The sequence below is a fragment of the Tachysurus fulvidraco genome, chromosome 15 (assembly GCF_022655615.1).
Source record: "Tachysurus fulvidraco isolate hzauxx_2018 chromosome 15, HZAU_PFXX_2.0, whole genome shotgun sequence".
Classification (NCBI taxonomy): Eukaryota; Metazoa; Chordata; class Actinopteri; order Siluriformes; family Bagridae; genus Tachysurus; species Tachysurus fulvidraco.
Genome location: NC_062532.1, coordinates 2023785 through 2043090, shown reverse-complemented (window position 1 = coordinate 2043090; position 19306 = coordinate 2023785). Strand labels below are relative to the sequence as shown.

The 19306-nt window shown below is 43.8% G+C and overlaps 2 protein-coding genes across 9 annotated transcripts; both read left to right on the top strand.

Annotated features, from left to right (window-relative positions):
* The first annotated feature begins 196 nt into the window (after positions 1-196).
* nat15 (N-acetyltransferase 15 (GCN5-related, putative)) lies at positions 197-5402 on the top strand. 3 transcript variants are annotated; one of them, XM_027138127.2, is made up of 8 exons: positions 197-371; positions 1091-1206; positions 1336-1465; positions 1886-1982; positions 2506-2740; positions 3155-3307; positions 4330-4395; positions 4840-5402. In XM_027138127.2, exons 2-7 carry the CDS (start codon positions 1097-1099, stop codon positions 4370-4372), a joined length of 768 nt encoding a protein of 255 aa, XP_026993928.1. In that variant the 5' UTR covers positions 197-371; positions 1091-1096; the 3' UTR covers positions 4373-4395; positions 4840-5402. The 3 variants fall into 3 exon arrangements, with proteins under 3 accessions (XP_026993928.1, XP_026993929.1, XP_026993930.1); XM_027138128.2 differs by lacking the exon at positions 4330-4395; XM_027138129.2 differs by having other exon boundaries at positions 198-371; positions 3155-4395.
* Positions 5403-6250: 848 nt separating this feature from the next.
* Positions 6251-19295, top strand: carhsp1 (calcium regulated heat stable protein 1). 6 transcript variants are annotated; one of them, XM_027138135.2, is made up of 5 exons: positions 6251-6440; positions 13562-13670; positions 16529-16761; positions 17266-17388; positions 18809-19295. In XM_027138135.2, exons 3-5 carry the CDS (start codon positions 16571-16573, stop codon positions 18969-18971), a joined length of 477 nt encoding a protein of 158 aa, XP_026993936.1. In that variant the 5' UTR covers positions 6251-6440; positions 13562-13670; positions 16529-16570; the 3' UTR covers positions 18972-19295. The 6 variants fall into 6 exon arrangements, with proteins under 6 accessions (XP_026993936.1, XP_026993935.1, XP_026993934.1 ...); XM_027138134.2 differs by lacking the exon at positions 13562-13670 and having other exon boundaries at positions 6252-6440; XM_027138133.2 differs by lacking the exons at positions 6251-6440; positions 13562-13670 and adding an exon at positions 11333-11380.
* Positions 19296-19306: the final 11 nt, after the last annotated feature.

The window sequence follows — 19306 nt, the reverse complement described above, 5'->3', positions numbered from 1 at the left end:
GTACTTTTAATAGGAAAAGTATTAAAAAATATATGATAAAAATTACTGTGAGAAACCTTATTCTTATATAATAATTGTAGATAAATAAAATAAAAAACAACAACAAAAAAAATAGAATTACTAAGAAAAAAAACTAATTAAGTAAGCTGTGTACATGTGAAGCTCCTCCCACCGGAAGAGCCGACCTGTTGCTAGCCTGTGGAGCTAACGTGCTAACCGCTAACTGAGCTAGCGCAGCTAACCGAATGTCTCGGCTCTGTTCGGTGTGCAAATCTCTCCCTCGCTGTAATGATCCCGCCGCTGTGAACGTTCTCCGCGGACATCCAGCCGAAGATCCGTCCAGAGTTCCGCGTTCCCGACTGCCAAATAAGGCGGGTTTAAAAACGACACAAATAACCACAAAGTCTTACTGTTTTGGTCCAGCTAGCCTGTTAGCATGTTAGCCTTGCTAGCTTGTTAGCCTGTTAGCCTTGCTAGCTTGTTAGCCTGTTAGCTAGGTTGTTTCTTTATAAACAGTCAGCTAACTCGTCGTTGTCATTATAAACATTTTATACGTATTGACTGTTTATTATCCGCATTTAATCTTCCATAAAAGTTAAATTATGGAGTATAAACAGCGGCTAAAACGGGAGCTAGTAAGGTGTCATTTCTGCTAATTAGCCATATTTGTGCTGTCAGTTCTTGGGAATTAAAATTTTCTTTCAAAGCTCTTTTTATTTGTAATCATCATCTTTCCTCCGCTAGTAACTCTTTATCTGTGATGCTGATCAGTAGCTGTCATATCTGTCGTTATTGGGCTGACTGGAGGATTAGAATAGAGCTGTAACAGGATTTATAACTTGTGCTTTGTTACACTGAGTAAAGTTTTTATTGGTTAATAACAATTATTGATGTCTTATCATGGTGATAAGATTCTAACTCCTGTTGTGAAATTTCTGTTATTTCATAAAAACAATCCACACAAAAAAAGCATCCAGTACACTGTGGGATTATGTCAGAGTTGCTCTTAATTAATATGTTAATAAAACATTTAATTCCAGTCTGATGTGGTGTTAAGTGTGAAACTGATGGCAGACCGCTTTGTTTTCAGGTGTGAATGACTGACGTGGTGCCGTCCACCGCGCTCACCGAAATCAAACTCCGACTCCTGTGCCAAGATGACATAGACAGTGTTAAAGTGCTGTGTGGCGATTGGTTCCCCATCGAGTAAGTGTGTGTGTGCTCGTCCTGTAAGTGTGAACCAAAAGTGTGCTCCGTGTGTGACCGGGACACCGACATTGCTATTGTAGTTCCTTTTTTAAAGATCTAAAGATCATCTCTGCTGCACCTCCTCAGGTATCCTGACTCGTGGTATCATGACATCACGTCGAACAAGAAGTTCTTTTCCCTGGCAGCAACCTTCAAAGGTGGCATCGTGGGGATGATCGTGGCAGAAATAAAGAGCAGGACAAAAGTGCACAAAGAGGTCGGAAAGCTTTCGTCCATGTCTAAAGAGATTTTGGGTCGTCACATTAAAGCATGATTGTAAAGAAAGGATTGATGAGCGTTCATTTTCTGACTCGTGCTGCGTTTAAATGTATACGTTGTTCAAGTGGCATTTAAAGGAATAGGTACTGGGCTAAACACTGAATAATTTCCGTCACAACTGAGAATGGCTCCTTTGTCCATAAGAGATTCACTGTTTTAATTAGTCAGTCTTTATATCAGTCAGCTTGGGCTTTGACGCAGTTTAAATGGAGCGTTGAGGTGTTGAGACTTTTAATAGCACCTGAGTAATTAGACTCTATGTGACGCCATAAAAGTGTTTAAGATTTAAGGGATGTTTCTCCCTGTTGTGATGTGATGTAAATCTTCCTGACTGTTGCATCGCCCCGTTTCCTGTCAGGATGGAGACATTCTGGCCTCCAGCTTTCCTGTTGACACTCAGGTCGCCTACATTCTGAGCTTAGGAGTGGTGAAGGAGTTTCGAAAACATGGAATAGGTAAGAGGTTGAAATAAACACATGCCTCACAAGGTGGCGCTGTCGTACTCGGAACCCTAACTCTAATCCGCTCGCGTAGATCTGATAACACCTTAAAAAACAAACCTCATGGCGTCTCATTAAGAACGCTTTAACACGACATGTGACACCGATTTATCTTAAATATTAAAATTAGATGATGTAATGCATGACAAATGGTTTACTGTGTTTCCATTAACCTGACGAGGCCAAACGCACAAACTGACCATTTTAATTGTCAACTGTTTCATTATTTTAACTAAAACAAACTAATATCCAGGTGTTATTACTGCAGTAAAAACCTCTGTGAACTCATACCTCATGGATTCCGTTCCTTTGTTTTGTGCTCTAAAGTGTGTGTGTGTGTGTGTGTTTTTATTATTCAACTTTCAGCTAGATGTCAATATTGAGACACTTCCCCCCCCCCCCCCCCGAAGAGTCCAAGATATAATTTTCATATCGATCACCTTTTATCTCTTAATTATGTGGCCTTCGCCCTCTGCAGGCTCCCTGTTGCTGGACAGTCTGAAGGAGCACATCTCCACTGCAGCGCAGGACCACTGTAAGGCCATCTACCTGCACGTTCTCACCACCAACCTCACGGCCATTCACTTCTACGAGAACAGAGACTTTAAGCAGCATCATTATTTGCCCTATTATTACTCCATCCGAGGGGTGCTGAAGGACGGCTTCACCTACGTCCTGTACATCAATGGTGGACATCCGCCTTGGACCATCTTATATCCTTCTGTGGAAGTGTGTGTGTGTGTATGTCAGTTTCTCAGAAACATGTACAAAACAATACATGATGATCATAGTGCAGCCGTGGGAATCGATCCTGTTCCTCCAAGAACAAAAGCAAACTTTCCTCTTAGTATGTAGTTAATATTTGCATCATTAATGACATCATTAATAATCTCATCATCCCAGACGACCCGAAATGAATCAAAATGTACTTTTTTTATCACCCGACCGCCGCGGCTAAACCCACGCACCGCGATGTATACATATAACCAGTGACTCCAAATCTGATCAGTGTACTTTGTTAAATATTCCATCTGGTGTTTTGGCCTTAAACTCAGTCCACACTTTAATCAGTAATCTTTTAATATTCGTCTACAAATTCGTCTCATTCTCCTTAACGCACTCCTCACTGATTATATTCATCATATAGGATCTGCGCTGGCCAGCTTAAGCCCATGTTCCATTCCACAGAGGATCTACCGGCAAGCACAGAGTCTCCTGCGCAGCTTTCTGCCGTGGTCCAGCATCTCATCCAAGAGCGGCATTGAGTACAGCAGAACCATGTGAGAGGCTCGCGTAAAGGAATACTGCAGACACTTTATAACCTAATCTGCATTTACTCTCTGTGTGTGTGTGTGTGTGTGTGTGTGTGTGTGGAGTATACAGGCTTCATGTCCTTTTTTATGTTTGTGGTAATCACACACACACACACACACACACACACATACACACACACTACGGATTGACGTGAGCATTTTTATCTCAACAGCCGAGAACGTTTGCTGTTTTCTTTCCGTCCTCCAGCTGAAGGACGGAACTCTTTCCGTCTTCACGAACCTCAGCGTCGCTAATTTTTACTCAAACTCCGTCTCGGCCCGTCCAGGTCGTGTGTAATATCTGTACATAAAATCCTCATGATTAATATATGCATCGTCTTTATCCCACTCTCCTGTTCACGTGACCCCCTGAGGAGAACCTCATGCCTGTAAAAACGCTGCTAGCTAGAAAATCTTCTTTAGTCACGTGTGACTGCCCGGGATAACGAGGCGTAAGGACGACAGTCCCGCACGTGTCGAGCCGGGTTTCACACAAAGCTCTCGTCATGTTGTTATTTTATCATTTTTTTTTTAATCGTGTTTATTCATGAAAAGTTTTTAGTGATGTTTTAATCTGTAGATCAATCGCCCAAGAAATCACTTCTGACCTTTTTATTAAATCTCATCTGTAATCATCAACACCCTCAGACACAGAGTCGTGGTTTTCTACGCATTAAAACGTGAATGTAACACAGAGTGAAAAGGAGGAGAAAATCAGGGATTTCCCAAAACGAATAAATGTTGGAATGAGTTGATCGTTGCTCGGTAGACACGTGACTGACGTACACGCGTAATAACCAGACTTTTTTTTTTTAATGATTGTCAAATTATAATTTATTGTCGCTTTTTTAAAAACCTTTTGAACCTTTTGTTTTACTCGAAACCTGAAATCTTTTTTTTTTTTTTCTCTCAGACAAATGAACTGAAGTGACCTGTGTGAGAAAGTGATCAGACGTTAATACGAGCGGTATATTGACTTCCTGTTTCAGGTTCCACTATGTCAGGAGAGCAGTGTTGTGGTTGAGGAGATAGATAGGCAGCTATTTCTACTTATGGTGAGGAACAAGATATATATATATATATATATATATATATAAAAAAAAGCAAGCCGATGTGACTGAAATTCTTGGGTAAAAAAAACAAAAACAAACTTGAACGAATTCAATTAAATAATGAAACGTCTGGACATTTGGTGTGTGTCAGATTGTGTGAAAATAAATAAATATCATGATGTAACTGTAACAGAAAATAAAACCTATCTGACTCTGATATCTGATCCGTAAACAAAATGCATCTGTATAAAGCTGGATTATAGGAATTCTAAATATCTGATCGTTCATATCACAAACAGAAAGTTTTTTTTATTTTTTATTTTTCCCCCATTGTGATTGTCTTAATGCAGAGTTTCTGATGGTTTTGGGGTGAAAGTGAACACAACACAACACAAGCAGCTTGTTGCAATAAACGAGATTTCTGTCACGCTCCTGTTTTATCTTTAGGGTCGGTCGTCTGTAGCCCCGTCTGAGGCTCGAATGCAAATCCTGAAAAGGGAAGAGAAAATGTGTAACGATTGGTGTGAAACCCACATGAAGGCCCTGATCTCGTTTCGATCCACCAAGCAGCAGATTCCAGACGTTCACGTTTCCTCCCGCGAGGTTCGCGTTGTCTGATTTAAACCTGTTTAAACATCTGTTTTTGTTTGGAATAAATGTTATCACGTGTTACTTCATGTGATTTTTTTTATTTTATTTTATTTAATTTTTTTATAAATGATTTTAAGATCTGAATTTTAAGTGCATGAAGCCCTGTACAAGAGCTCCCTCAACTGGTCATAATTGTAAAGTGATGAATTTTACTATTTATTTGACGCCTCTGTTAAATATCTCGATCGAACAAGATGTCTCGTGTCTTTACTGCGTTTCTTTTGTACCAAGCTTGACTCTCGTTTTATATATATATATATATAATTTGTGTATCTGTTTGTTTAAATCATTTCGATTCGGTCGTTTATTCACAAAGTCGGTGTGAGAAAGAAGACGAGGAAATAAAAGACGTAAAAACACCTCCGTGTGAATTTTTGTTAGTTACTTTTCACTAAATGATCGTATGTTGCTAACTTTAACTAGAAACATGTTTAGATGTTTGAGCTCTATTCCGATCGGTTAAAAGGTGTTCGTTATTTTTCATTAACAGAAGTGCAGCCAAGACTCATGGTTTCATATCAACGCGCTCGTTCCGTTATCGTTTCTATGGCAATGGTTCTACGACGAACCGTCTACGCCGTAAACGTTAAACAACGGCGGTTGTTTACGTTTGATACGTTTGTCGTCGATACGTTTGTCGTCGTATTTTATTTTATTTTATTTTGCACTTCATGGCCACCGTAATGATTAAAGCTGGTGTGATGATAAATAAATAAATGATTTATTTTTCTTAAATGAGAACTTGTGAAACTTTAAACGGTGCAGTTTTGCTAAATGACTTCTCATACTGACTTGTCAGTAGTAAAGTGCTGTGGTGTAAGAGGAATAAAGCACTTCTGTTTCCCTCTGCAGTGATTACGTTCCTGTACCAGTCCGACACACAGTGTTTTACACACAGTGTTTAAGTGAGTAATGTGGTAACCTAGTGGTTAAGGTGTCGGGCTACCATTCGGAAGGTTGTGAGTTTGAATCCCACGTCCACCGAGCTGCCACTGTTGGGCCCCTGAGCAAGGCCCTTAACGCTCAGCTGAGATAAAATGAGAGCTGAATCGCTCTGGATAAGAGGCGTAAATGCTGTAAATGTAAAGTGAGTGAGGCAGCAGGATGTCTGAGCTGCATTGAGTTGTTATCCGTATATTCGGATATTTACGGTAATCTGTGATGACGTTGATCAGCGCGAACCTGTGGACACGCCCATTAGAGGGCGCGCGCGCTGCTCCGTTTCTAACCAGGACCAGCTGTGAGTGCGCGCGCTTCTTATTGGGATGTTTTTTGGGACGCACGAGCGCTTATATTATTAATGTTAATATAATACTATAATAAATAAATAAGCGCTTTTTAAACTTGTGTTCGGTGTCGGGACTGTAATCTGTTTACACAGAGGAACTTACTTAAAGGTGAGTTAAGTGTTTCATTTGTTGGGTGGATTGTTTTATAAAACGTGTTGTACAGGTGTGTGTGTGTGTGTGTGTGTGTGTGTGTGTGTGTGTGTGTGTGTGTGTGTGTGTGTGTGTGTGTGTGTGTGTGTGTGTGTGTGTGTGAGAGAGTGTGTGTGTGTGTGTGTGTGTGAGAGAGAAAGAAAGAGCGAGAGAGAGAGAGAGTGTGTGTGTGTGAGAGAGAGAGAGAGAGAGAGTGTGTGTGTGTGTGTGTGTGAGAGAGAGAGTGTGTGTGTGTGTGTGTGTGTGTGTGAGAGAGAAAGAAAGAGCGAGAGAGAGAGAGAGTGTGTGTGTGTGAGAGAGAGAGAGAGAGAGAGTGTGTGTGTGTGTGTGTGTGAGAGAGAGAGTGTGTGAGAGAGAAAGTGTGTGTGTGTGTGAGAGTGAGTGTGTAATCGTGTGTGTCTGTGAGTGTGTATTCGTGTGTGTCCGTGAGTGTGTATTCGTGTGTGTCCGTGAGTGTGTGTTCGTGTGTGTCTGTGAGTGTGTGTTCGTGTGTGTCTGTGAGTGTGTGTCTGTGAGTGTGTGTGAGTGTGTGTCTGTGAGTGTGTGTTCGTGTGTGTCTGTGAGTGTGTGTTCGTGTGTGTCTGTGAGTGTGTATACGTGTGTGTGTCTGTGAGTGTGTGTGTGTGTGTGAGAGAGAAAGAGAGAGAGAGTGTGTGTGTGTGTGTGTGTGTGAGAGAGAGAGAGAGAGAGAGTGTGTGTGTGTGAGAGAGAGAGAGAGAGAGTGTGTGTGTGTGTGTGTGTGTGTGTGTGTGTGTGAGAGAGTGTGTGAGAGAGAAAGTGTGTGTGTGTGTGTGTGTGAGAGTGAGTGTGTATTCGTGTGTGTCTGTGAGTGTGTATTCGTGTGTCTGTGAGTGTGTATTCGTGTGTGTCTGTGAGTGTGTATACGTGTGTGTCTGTGAGTGTGTATACGTGTGTGTCTGTGAGTGTGTATACGTGTGTGTGTCTGTGAGTGTGTATACGTGTGTGTGTCTGTGAGTGTGTATACGTGTGTGTGTCTGTGAGTGTGTATACGTGTGTGTGTCTGAGTGTGTATACGTGTGTGTGTCTGTGAGTGTGTATACGTGTGTGTGTCTGTGAGTGTGTATACGTGTGTGTGTCTGTGAGTGTGTATACGTGTGTGTGTCTGTGAGTGTGTATACGTGTGTGTGTCTGTGAGTGTGTATACGTGTGTGTGTCTGTGAGTGTGTATACGTGTGTGTGTCTGTGAGTGTGTATACGTGTGTGTGTCTGTGAGTGTGTATACGTGTGTGTGTCTGTGAGTGTGTATACGTGTGTGTGTCTGTGAGTGTGTATACGTGTGTGTGTCTGTGAGTGTGTATACGTGTGTGTGTCTGTGTGTGTGTATACGTGTGTGTGTATTCGTGTGTGTGTCTGTGAGTGTGTATTCGTGTGTGTGTCTGTGAGTGTGTATTCGTGTGTGTGTCTGTGAGTGTGTATTTGGGGGTGTGTGTGTGTATCTGAGTATCTGTGAGTGTGTGTGTGTATCTGAGTATCTGTGAGTGTGTGTGTGTGTCTGTCTGTGAGTGTGTGTCTGTCTGTGAGTGTGTGTCTGTCTGTGAGTGTGTGTCTGTCTGTGAGTGTGTGTGTGTGTGTGTCTGTCTGTGAGTGTGTGTCTGTCTGTGAGTGTGTGTCTGTCTGTGAGTGTGTGTCTGTCTGTGAGTGTGTGTGTGTGTGTCTGAGTGTATCTGTGAGTGTGTGTGTGTTTGTGTGTGTTTATTGTGTTGTCACAATGCCAGTCAGCCCCAACCTTCACCACCAGCAGCACAAAAACAATGCAGTAGTTTAGATGTTTGAGCTCCACACTGATGTTAATTAAACACAACACCGAGTTCCTCTTCGTTTGTGTTCATCATGTGGAAGTGAACAAGTGCCTTAAACCGATTTGTGTATAAACATCAATGTGGTGATCGGATGGAAATCACGTGCAGTTTGTTTTCAATTTCTATGTGAAATAACCATAGAGTTATAAATAATAATAATAATAATAATAATAATAATAATAATGAAAAAATAATAATAATAAAATAAGAATCAAAATAAGAATAAAAGTAATTGTTATCAGAGAACAAACATCAGAAAGGTGCATGGATAATGTTTTCATGTAGAAGGTGTGTGTGTGGTGTGTGTGTGTGTGTGTGTGTGTGTGTGTGTGTGCACGCACAGAAAGCTTTTCATCTCCAATCTCTTCTCGGCTTTATCAGAAATTCAGCAGGTTTGCTTAACGCCGGTGGAGAAGAAGTAAATAAATGCGACATGGAGTCGAGGAGAATAAACTACAACACTTTTAGTCATGTCACTTTTCACAGATCAACGGGATTAAACTCCACCTGACATGTTTACCCTCAGAACTACACACGGGTTTGATCTGGAAAACTCCACCCTTTACATCACACAAACGTAATTAACAAACGCGGTTGAGTTCGGAGCTTCTGCCTCTGAGGTAGAACCGAGTCGCTTCCTGTCTCCAGATCAGGAATCACAATAAAGACTTAAACTTTGTCAGGTTCCTCGAGTACGTTTCACGTTACAGCCGGTGGTCCAGCAGACGCTCGTATTCACAGCCGGGCATTTATTAAGCACTTTATCTGGTTCTACACCAGAGGGTATTAAAGGAAGTGGCAGTCAGGACTAAACCGCCTCCACAGGAAGTGACATCATGTGAGCTGTAATAGTTTATTATCTTCATCTGACGAACACGACACACATCTGAAGCTACAGCATAAAGATGCTTTAGGTTTGTGGTGACAGTTTGAAGAGCCAGGTCAGGGTTCCAGAGGTGCACACACACACACACACACACACACACACACACACACACACCCTTACACCCTTCAGTTTGGTGTCAGTGATTATTTTCCTGTAGCTGCACATTCTTGAGTCCTATCTGTGACTCCTGTGTTTATTTCTGTTTCTGTTTCCTTTCCTTCGAACGACAAAAGCTGGAATGTTGTCTTTAGGTGAAAGGTCACCGATCAAGAATCTTGTGCAAGAGCTGTTCTGTTTTTTTTTGCCCTCGGTCGCAGCTTCATCAGGGTAGAAAGTCCACGAGCTCGCGGCTCACGAAAGAAAAGGCCGATCGCCGTCGGTCACATCTGTGGAGGTTCTTCGTAGGATGTTTGTAGTGTCGAGCATCGAGATGGAAATGAGACGTTCAAAGCTCGAGTCAAAAAGCCTCGTGCAGCTGCAGCAGCGTCCGAGGGCTTTGATGTCGTGGCTTTTATTCTTTTGCACTTAGTACTGCAGACACACACACACACACACACACACACACACACACACACGGCGTGGAATGTTGCTACAGGAGTTAATTAGACGGTGATGACAGTGCAATAAGTCAGCGGCCTCACTGTCAGGGACGTCGTGGATTTGTCTCGTCTTAAACACGACCGAGATGTTTGGCGTCTTACAGACAGCGAGGCGTCAAAGTTAATACGCGAGTCAATTTATGAACGTAATTAAATGTAACACAAAGGGAAAAAAAGTGTGATGTGTGTCGACGAAATGAAACTGAAGCCGAACCGCCGGCGTAGAAGAGGAAGAGCGTGCTGTCTGCGGGGACGTTCAGTGAAGCATCACACAACACGTGTACAACAGATTAGAGCCGATTCATAACGAGGCACCAGACGATCGTCGGCTCTGATCAGCTCTCGGATCGTTTCCACGCGTCGTCTCTCCGTCTCTGAGCTGCTGAAAGAACAGAGCGTGGCCTTGATGTGTTTCCTGCTGATGATGATGATGATGACGAAGGCCTGGGATTAACTGTTATTTCCCACAATGGTGCTTTGTCTCCACGTCCTGTGGAAAGAGTCGAGGTTGTAACGAGTCCTAATGCGTCCCGGCTGGAAGTCTGTCGTCTCGTCCCGGTCACAGAGGCATTTAGTATTATTTCTCGTCACACTGCATGAGAATTTCTGAATTGTGTAACAGACTGTAAATGTCCTGTAGGGACAGACCTGAGAGAGACAAAACAGAAAATGTCTCCCTTTTAAAGTTTACATCATCTACCAGCAGCTTCAGGAAAATGTGAAGAACGAATGAACGCACCTCTCTCTCTCTCTCTCTCTCTCTCTGTCTTTCTCTCTCTCTCTCTCTCTCTCTCTCCCTTTCTCTCTCTCTCTCTCTTTCTCTCTCTCTCTCTCTCTCTTACGAGCTCACATTTTAGATATTTCTGCTGAAACGTCTTCACATTGACACAAACTCTTCTAAGGCCGTGAGCGCGCACACACACACACACACACACACACACACACACACACACACACACACACACACACACACACACGGTGACCAGAGCAGTGCGACACTTTGAGGCTGAGCTTCTTATTGATCCGCACAGGAAGTGAGGCGACGAGGCGACAGGATTGACAGCAGCACCACTTTAAAGCCTGATCGTTTGTCTCTCGCTCACCTTAATGACCTTCCGTTGTTTAATGCAGCTAATTAATGCTGAACTCCTCATGACCTCAGTAACGTTTTTGTTTTTGATAAAATCTACAGATTCTGTTGAGGGGAAAAAAAAAGGGAGATCAAAAAGGTTGTCAGAGATGTGAGGTAGAGAGGAAACGTCCTTCTGAGGAAATTTCATCTGTCAGCATGCAAAACACACACACACACACACACACACACACACACACACTAGTTTGAAGTCACAGTAGGATGAGTCACAAGTGCTCTGCACCTTGCAGTTGCTGTCGAGTGTGTTTGTGTGTGTGTGGCTGCAGACAAAGGCATGCTAGTGTGTGTGTGTGTGTGTGTGTGTGTAACTGAGTCGATTCACTTCCTCACCCTAGTGCTCAGGTGTTCTCACCTGTCTAAAGGACAGCAGAACACACCGGGTTCCTTTAACACATTAACGTACGTCGTCCATGTTTACGCGCCATCGTGACTCATCAGGTGAGGTGAGTCGACGCTCTCGTAGGTCATGTGATCACAGCAGCTCTTTAAAACGAAACGCAGCCCAGACTCCGTGTGTGTTTCTGACGTCCGCTGGGTTTGAGGTTTACTGCGACCGGTCGTTTATCTTTATAGCTGCGCTTCCAGACGTTTTCCCTCGGCTCGGCTTCATCTGACAGCTGTGTGAACTTCCTGGTTTCCATCATGCTTTCCCTCAGCTTATTAACAGCCGTGTTTCATCTCTATAGCCTCTGGGATGTCATCTCTCTCTCTCTCACACTCACACACACACACACACAGTTGTGGGGCACTTTGGAAGAAGGGAGCAGGAAAAAAATTGCTTAATTTCATTTTCTTATTATTGAATCTGCTAAGTGAGATGCAGATAAGCGCCGCCCCCCCGCCCCTCTCTCTCTCTCACACACACACACACTTTTTCCATCTGCTCTAGTGCTTTAACATGGCTTTGTGTATCTGTGTATTTGCTCAGTCGGTTGCGTCTCCCGAGGAAAAGCTGTTTGTAGAAATGCTCCCTCACGTAACGACTCCTGCAGATGTTCCCCTTCCAGATGTGGCACCTGAACTCGTATCGACTCGCGAAGTGTTTGATAGTGTGGATGAGCTCGGTGTGTGTGATGTAGAGAGGGAGGGGTGGTGTTGAAAAATATGCTAGTATGTATAATAGTGTGTGTGTGTGTGTGTGTGTGTGTGTGTGTGTGTGTGTGTGTGTGTGTGTGTGTGCAGGAAGGAAAGGAAGGGAGTTTAAAACCGTTTCCTGTTCTGTGTTGCTAATGCTGTATGTACAACTCGCCCATCTCAGGTGTTCAGATAAAACCCTGTTGTTGTGTGTGAATTTACATCCGTGTGAAAGTGTCTCTCGCTCCGGATTCGGTTCTGCCTCGTCGTGCTCTTTGTCTCTGCACCGTGCCATGACGACTCTGTGATTTAGGCTCCTATTGTGTTACCAGGAAAGCACAATCCTCTGCCCCCAGAGGCACACTGTGGAGGTTAAAGGTTGCAGGTGTGAAGCAAAGAATCTATTGTGGCGAGACGTGATGAACTCATCCCCAGTGTCTGAATGTCACTGGGGTCATTTAAATACCACAGACATGAGTCAGGGCTTTAAAACTGCTCACGTGTGTGTGTTGCTAAAGCAGGGTGTGTTTACGTGTGTGTGTGTGTGTGTGTGTGTGTGTGTGTGTGGTGTGTTTACCAGCAGGTTCCACACTCAACACTCTGGAAATCAGAAATCTGTCGGCTGTAAACATGACGCAAAAGTGGGCAAAACCCTGAAAACAAACTTTGTTGCTAGGCAACCGTACATCCTAAAACCTGAGCATACGTATAATAAATGTCACTACATAGAATTTTATAACGGTGCAGATTATTGATTGTTTACCGTACGCTAAACCCAAAGCCGTGTAGACGACGATCCCCCCCCCCCCAAATTTCCTTCTGTCTTCTTGCTTGGTTTTTCCGACCCGTTTTGCCAGGACGAGGTCACGATGAGCTCATTCAGGGACCCAGAGAAAGATCTGGACAATAACAGACGGCGTGTAAGTGGAGCCGACGTTATCTCCTGTTTATGAACCTTTTATTCAGATCCTCAGAGCGAACACTGGAAGGTAATTGGCGTGAATGATGTAATCTGTAGGTACAAAGGCGCAATTCTCACGGGGCGGATCGTCCTGTACCACGGCGTTGCCATGGCAATAAGGACCCCGGTCGATTCGATGCTGTTGGTCGGAACTTTCCCCAGCGCAGACGTGAATCCGAAGACGCTCAAACGATCATCCGTCAAATCCTGCTAATAAAGTCATAAACTAAACCACACCTCTTAAGTTTAGCCTTAACACTAACGTTCAGAACATGAACATGAGGTCTGTCTCGTACTCCTAACGAACAATAAAGTGTTACACATTAACGCTCACGGTGTGACTCCTGAAACGTTACTAACTTGATGACAAAAAGAAAAGGAAAGTCTGTCATTTTGTTGTCAGGTGTTGAATTTTATTTCACCGCTATTTCATACATCAAAGACACAATGGTGTGTTTATAAGGAGAAAGTTTGACTGTACAAGCAAACCGATCGAAACACACACACACACACACCATTCATGTTAAAGTCACATGTCTCTATGAAGTGTTGTGTGTCAGTGGTAAAGTTCTTGCCTCATGTCTCTGAGGTCTCCGACTGAATCCTGACCTGCTCCTTTTCCTCGTGTTGACTGACGGCTGACCATCAGGGTTAATAACACAGTGTGCAGTGGAGCTTCAGCCCCAGTAGCTCAGCAGGTTAGTGGTGTGAGGATGTTGTCATGTCATGCTGAGGCTCAGGGTTTGAATCTTGTGTGTGATTTAGTAATAGTTGGTCTTTCGCTCACTTTTAAAGGATAAATGTTTAAAAAAAAAAGCCAGTTTCCTGTCTGCTCCTGTGGCTCAATGGGCTGGTGTGTGTGTGATTGTGGTGGTGGTGGTTTGGGTGTGGTGCAGATACACAGGGTTCAAATCCCACTTGTGGTGATGGAAGAGTTTTAGATTTTACTGATCTGTTCTCAAGTAGACTTTTATTTACTAAAGAAGAGAATCATGGAGTAAAATACAGCAATGTGGAGATGATTGAGATCTGTAGATAAAGTAAAGCCTGGTGTAGTGAAGCCATGATAATAATGTAGAGCAAAGTAATTATAGTGATGCAACAGTATAATAATATATATATAATATAGTGATGCAACAGTATAATAATAATAATATATAGTGATGCAACAGTATAATAATAATAATAATATATATAAAATAGTATATATATAAAAACAGAGCCCAGAGCAGCATAACCCCACCCTCCACGTCTCCCGGAGCCCCAGGTGGGACAGACCGGACTTTCTCTTTCTTTCTTTCTCTCTGCCGGATTTTACAGTCCCACCCGAGACAAGCACCTACTGCACATCGGGGTTTCGAACCAAGGTTCACACCTACCACAGGACCAGGCGTTTAACCCACTGAGCCATCGGTGACAAAGTCCCTCTTCCTTTTTGTGGTGTTTATCCTTTAGTTTTCACCTCCTCCTGTAGAGAGAGAAAGAAAACTTGGTGATGAAGAAAGACACAGTTACAGAAACACTTCTAACAGCAGACCGGGGACTCGAACCATGACTCGCGTCAAGAGAGTGACACCGAAGAGGTGGATGTATCACACTGAGCTACAGGAGATGACCAGAACTTTCTTTTTTTGGGGGTTTGTCCTTTGTTTTTTTTACACCTTCACCTGCAAAGAGAGAATTTGGTGACGAAGAAAGACACAAAGAACCTGAACCGGGATTCAAACCACAAACGTCACCCAGGAGCCGGCCTTAACACTCTGAGCCACCCGCGACTCCACAGTTACTGCTCTTTAGCTTCACTTTACACCTTCACCTGCTGGTGGAGCTCATATACAGTACAGGAGCACAGGACACGATCTCACAACTCGGCCAACCCACTGAACCACCAGGACTGTCAGAAGTGAGGCCTTGCTTTAGTGCCTTTAAGCTGATGACTGATGGCGTGACTGAGGAGCGGTGGCGATCGGGCCGCGGTCTGTGTGCAGTGATCGGTGATCTCACGCTGCTTATTTCACACAGAGGAATCGCAGCTAATCGTTCGGCCACAGAACATATCGACCCGAGCCGTAACCGGATTTGGAGCAAATGGGAACATCACGTCAAATTCCTCCCAACAATCAGGAAAATATTTCATGCTTTTTTTTACACGAGGTGGCGTGATGGACGTCTCTGTGCATGAAGCCGGCAAAAAAACAAAAACAACACAAGCCAAAGTTTGTTGCCTGAACTTGAAGCAACTGTAAACGTATTTCAGAATCAGAATGAGTTTTATTGCTAAGTGTGATCCAATGAATGTGTGTGTGTGTGTGTGTGTGTGTGTGTGTGTGTGTGTGTCATATGCTTCCAGAACACAATAAGAATAAGGTGAGAATGAATGAATACATAAATAAATGAATAATGGGGAAAAAAATACAATGTGAATACAATTAGACAAAAAATAAATTAAAATAAATAAATTGTATGTAGGGTTGTGCTGTAGATGGTAGAGTAGAATGAGATGCAGGTAATGAGGTAACAGATAGTAGATTATTGCACCTTGTTATTGTGTAACGGGGAACATGGGGTAGATTGTCTGGGGGAAGAGAAGAAACTGTTCTTGCTGGTATTTGGGGCTCTGTATCACCGGCCAGGCGACTTGGATGTTGATCTCCAGAGTGATTTTCCTCACTTACTGATGTCGGATTTTGTAGCTGAGCAAAAACAGACAGTTAGTGATGCGTACAGAAGTCGGACGGCCGAGCGGTCGAGTCTGTTCTGGGATTAGAACGCTAAGAAAAAAAAATGTCTAGCAAAGTTTTATCCTGTACTTAACTAACACCCTTGTTCTGCTTGCTAGTCACTAAACCTGTGCGCTGGTTAGCATGCTAACCACTAAACCTGTGCGCTAGTTAGCATGCTAACCACTAAACCTATGCGCTAGTTAGCATGCTAATCACAAAATCTGTGCGCTAGTTAGCATGCTATCCACTAAACCTGTGCGCTAGTTAGCATGCTAACCACTAAACCTGTGCGCTAGTTAGCATGTTAATCACTAAACCTGTGCGCTAGTTAGCATGTTAATCACTAAACCTGTGCGCTAGTTAGCATGCTAACCACTAAACCTGTGCGCTAGTTAGCGTGCTAACCACTAAACCTGTGCGCTAGTTAGCATGCTAACCACTAAACCTGTGCGCTAGTTAGCATGCTAACCACTAAACCTGTGCGCTAGTTAGCGTGCTATCCACTAAACCTGTGCGCTAGTTAGCATGCTAACCACTAAACCTGTGCGCTAGTTAGCGTGCTATCCACTAAACCTGTGCGCTAGTTAGCATGCTAACCACTAAACCTGCGCGCTAGTTAGCGTGTTAACCACTAAACCTGTGTGCTAGTTAGCATGCTAATCACTAAACCTGTGCGCTAGTTAGCATGCTAACCACTAAACCTGCAGGCTAATCACTAAACCTGTGCTCTAGTTAGCAGGCTAATCAATAAACCTGTGCGCTAGTTAGCATGCTAACCACTAAACCTGTGTGCTAAGTTGCACGCTGAGCTCATTGTTGCTTTTCCTCCACAGTTCGTTGTGTTGCCGTCAGAGCTGCAGTGTCCTTCACACACCATGTCCTCCGAGGCCAAAGACCCAGTGCAGGAAGCTCCGTCCACAACCCCTCCAATCTCCCCTACTTCCCCTGTGTCACCCAGCTCCCTGCGTCTGCCCCCCTGCCGCCAGAGACCCCGCTCACCCTCACCCATGAGGGGCTTCCTGATCCCCAGCCCACTGCCCACCCGCCGCAACCGCACCAGCTCTGCGTGAGTACACACCAAGAGACACTTAGTGCCTGGAGTTATAAGGGTAAAGTAGCTAATAAAACAGGGAACGTGTGTTTGTGTGTATGTATATACACACACACACACACACACACACACACACAAACCCCAGTTTAGCACTGAACATCTTTGCTCCTGAATCTAGTCCATGGATGAGTTCAGTGTCATGATGTGTTTCTTCCACACTGTTATATAATCATAGATAAACATGACAGAAGGACAAAGTCTAGTCTTGTGTATTACTGATTTATCACCACTCACTAAATAATCCTGCAATAAACCGTGGAATCTTCCAGACCCCCCCCCCCCCCCAATTTACCAGAAGTGCATATTGAGCCTGTTTCATCTTTACCTTTAAAACATGTTTTCACTCTTCATGCTATAATGTAGAAAGTTCTCTCACGTTATAAATAAAGCCACATGTATGATTGATAGACCATTAAAAAAAACAAAAAAAAACCTGTTATTTTCTGGGTCCCCCTGCAGGACTGCCAGAGCAGCAGAGGGGCCGATGTTCACCGGGGTCTGTAAGTGCTTCTCCAGGTCCAAAGGTCACGGCTTCATCACACCGTCAGATGGAGGTGCCGACATCTTCGTGCATATCTCAGAGTGAGTGAGATGTCTGTCTGTCTCTCTCTCTCTCACACACACACACACACCCACACTACTACTGAGTGTTACGTTAAATTTAGCATAGTTTGACTCTGGGGGTGGGGGATGAAGGCATTCCATCATTTTGGCACAAGAATCCAAGAGGTCATGAAGATCGGCCAATCACGTGGCAGCAGCAAAGCGCAAACATTCCTACAGATACAGAAGTCAAGAGCTTCGCTTCATGTTCCCAGCAAACTGAAGTAAAGTGTGATCTCTGTGACCTCATAGCCAACACGGCACCAACGGTACTAATTTCCATTAGACGTGAGTTTGGAGTGTGTGTTCTTGTCTGTAATGATCACCCACACACTACTAGTACTGTATAAAAATCTTCCTTTGCTGTAATTCAGAGAGGCGACAGTGTGTAATTCTGTGCGTGTGAATGCAGCAGAACAAAGCAGGCGTCCATGCAGAGATGATGTGTGTGTGTGTGTGGGTGGTCGAGTGTTTCAATGGGCCACAGTTTTTTGGGTTGTTGTTTTGTTTTTCCCTCCCCGTGTGGGTGATAAGCAGCTCGGTGAAACACGTAAGAAAAGGTAAACATTACATAGAGACGCGGCCGCCGTTAGACGTCACCCTTTTGTGCGTCGGCGTATTCAGAAACGGCTCGGCTTCTAGCTTTCGCCTCGAGAAAGGAAAAACAGATGAGAAGTGGACGGCTTATTGTGTCCCGCCTCGCGTTTCACCTCGGCGTGTGAGGAGAAAATGGACTCGCATGATGCAGAACAAGAACGGATGTGCACTTAAGCCTTCAACATAACAGAGACACGCAGAGAAAAAACACATTGAGAACAAAAACACAGATTCACAAAGAGACGCTTTCTCGCGAGGCCATAAACAGATGACGCATTACTTCAGTTCTCGCCGTGATTAAATATTATTCAGATATTTAAATTACGATACCGTGTTCTTTTGTTTGCTCAATGCACGTCTGTGGGAAACCTTTAGTAGGTGAAAGTCTGTTCATGCCAGAAATCCTCAGCGTTGTCTGTAGTTGTAGTCGCTGGAGCTCAGCAGTCCACAGGTCAGGACTCGCTGGTTCAGGAGCAAACACGTAAACAAGCTTTTTCTCCATTCTGATGTTTGATATGAACATTAACTGAAGCTCTAACATCGACTGCGCTGGCTGCTGCCACATGATGGACTGATGAGAGAACTTTAGCTGTAGGAGTTTTTAATAAACTGCAGCCTGAACCGTGTCTTTGTTTGGATGTAAACTGGCCACAGAGCTCCTTTAGAGCCCATGGACTCGACCATAAACACACAACTTCTTGTCTTCACTTATGACTTACACACCACATGTTCTACGTGTTTCTTGTCAGCGTCACGTTGACCACACATTAATATTCACACGTGTCACCGTGTTTCCCTGCAGTATCGAAGGAGAGTACGTTCCAGTAGAAGGGGACGAGGTGAGCTATAAGATCTGCTCCATTCCACCCAAATTTGAGAAGGTTCAAGCGGTGGAAGTGACCATAACTCACCTGGCACCCGGCACTAAACACGAGACGTGGTCAGGAACCGTAATCGACTCCTGAACAAAGACCCCGGCGCTCGACGCCCCGTGTTTTCTGAAACGCTGTGCTGGATGACGGCCGGCTGCGGGAGAGCGGCGTGACGGATCGTGGTGGACGGAAGACGACGTTTGCCTTTACACGTATTTTTTTTTTGCGTGTGAATTTTGTCGAAAATCTCATTAGCTTTTTTTTTTTTTTTTTTCTTTTGCCACAAAAGGAGAAATCTTTGTGACCGATTGCTTAAACGAACCATTTGTAGTTGTGTATTGCTGGTTTTGTTTATTACTCATTTTGGTGGATTATAGAGAAAGAAAAAAAAAATAATAAAGCCTTAATTCGAATACACGACCGATCGA

What these genes read in the sequence shown, in the direction of transcription:
- carhsp1 (XM_027138130.2), top strand. Translation starts at nt 15,268, where the DNA reads ATGTGTGTGTGTGTGTGTGTGTGTGTGTGTGTGTGTGTGTGTCATATG. An exon ending in CAGAACACAATAAGAATAAG is followed by an intron (nt 15,340 to 16,528) that starts GTGAGAATGAAT and finishes TTTCCTCCACAG; the next exon opens with TTCGTTGTGTTGCCGTCAGA. An exon ending in CGCAACCGCACCAGCTCTGC is followed by an intron (nt 16,762 to 17,265) that starts GTGAGTACACAC and finishes GTCCCCCTGCAG; the next exon opens with GACTGCCAGAGCAGCAGAGG.
- nat15 (XM_027138127.2), top strand. Translation starts at nt 1,097, where the DNA reads ATGACTGACGTGGTGCCGTCCACCGCGCTCACCGAAATCAAACTCCGA. An exon ending in GTTTCGAAAACATGGAATAG is followed by an intron (nt 1,983 to 2,505) that starts GTAAGAGGTTGA and finishes CGCCCTCTGCAG; the next exon opens with GCTCCCTGTTGCTGGACAGT. An exon ending in ATTGAGTACAGCAGAACCAT is followed by an intron (nt 3,308 to 4,329) that starts GTGAGAGGCTCG and finishes TTCCTGTTTCAG; the next exon opens with GTTCCACTATGTCAGGAGAG.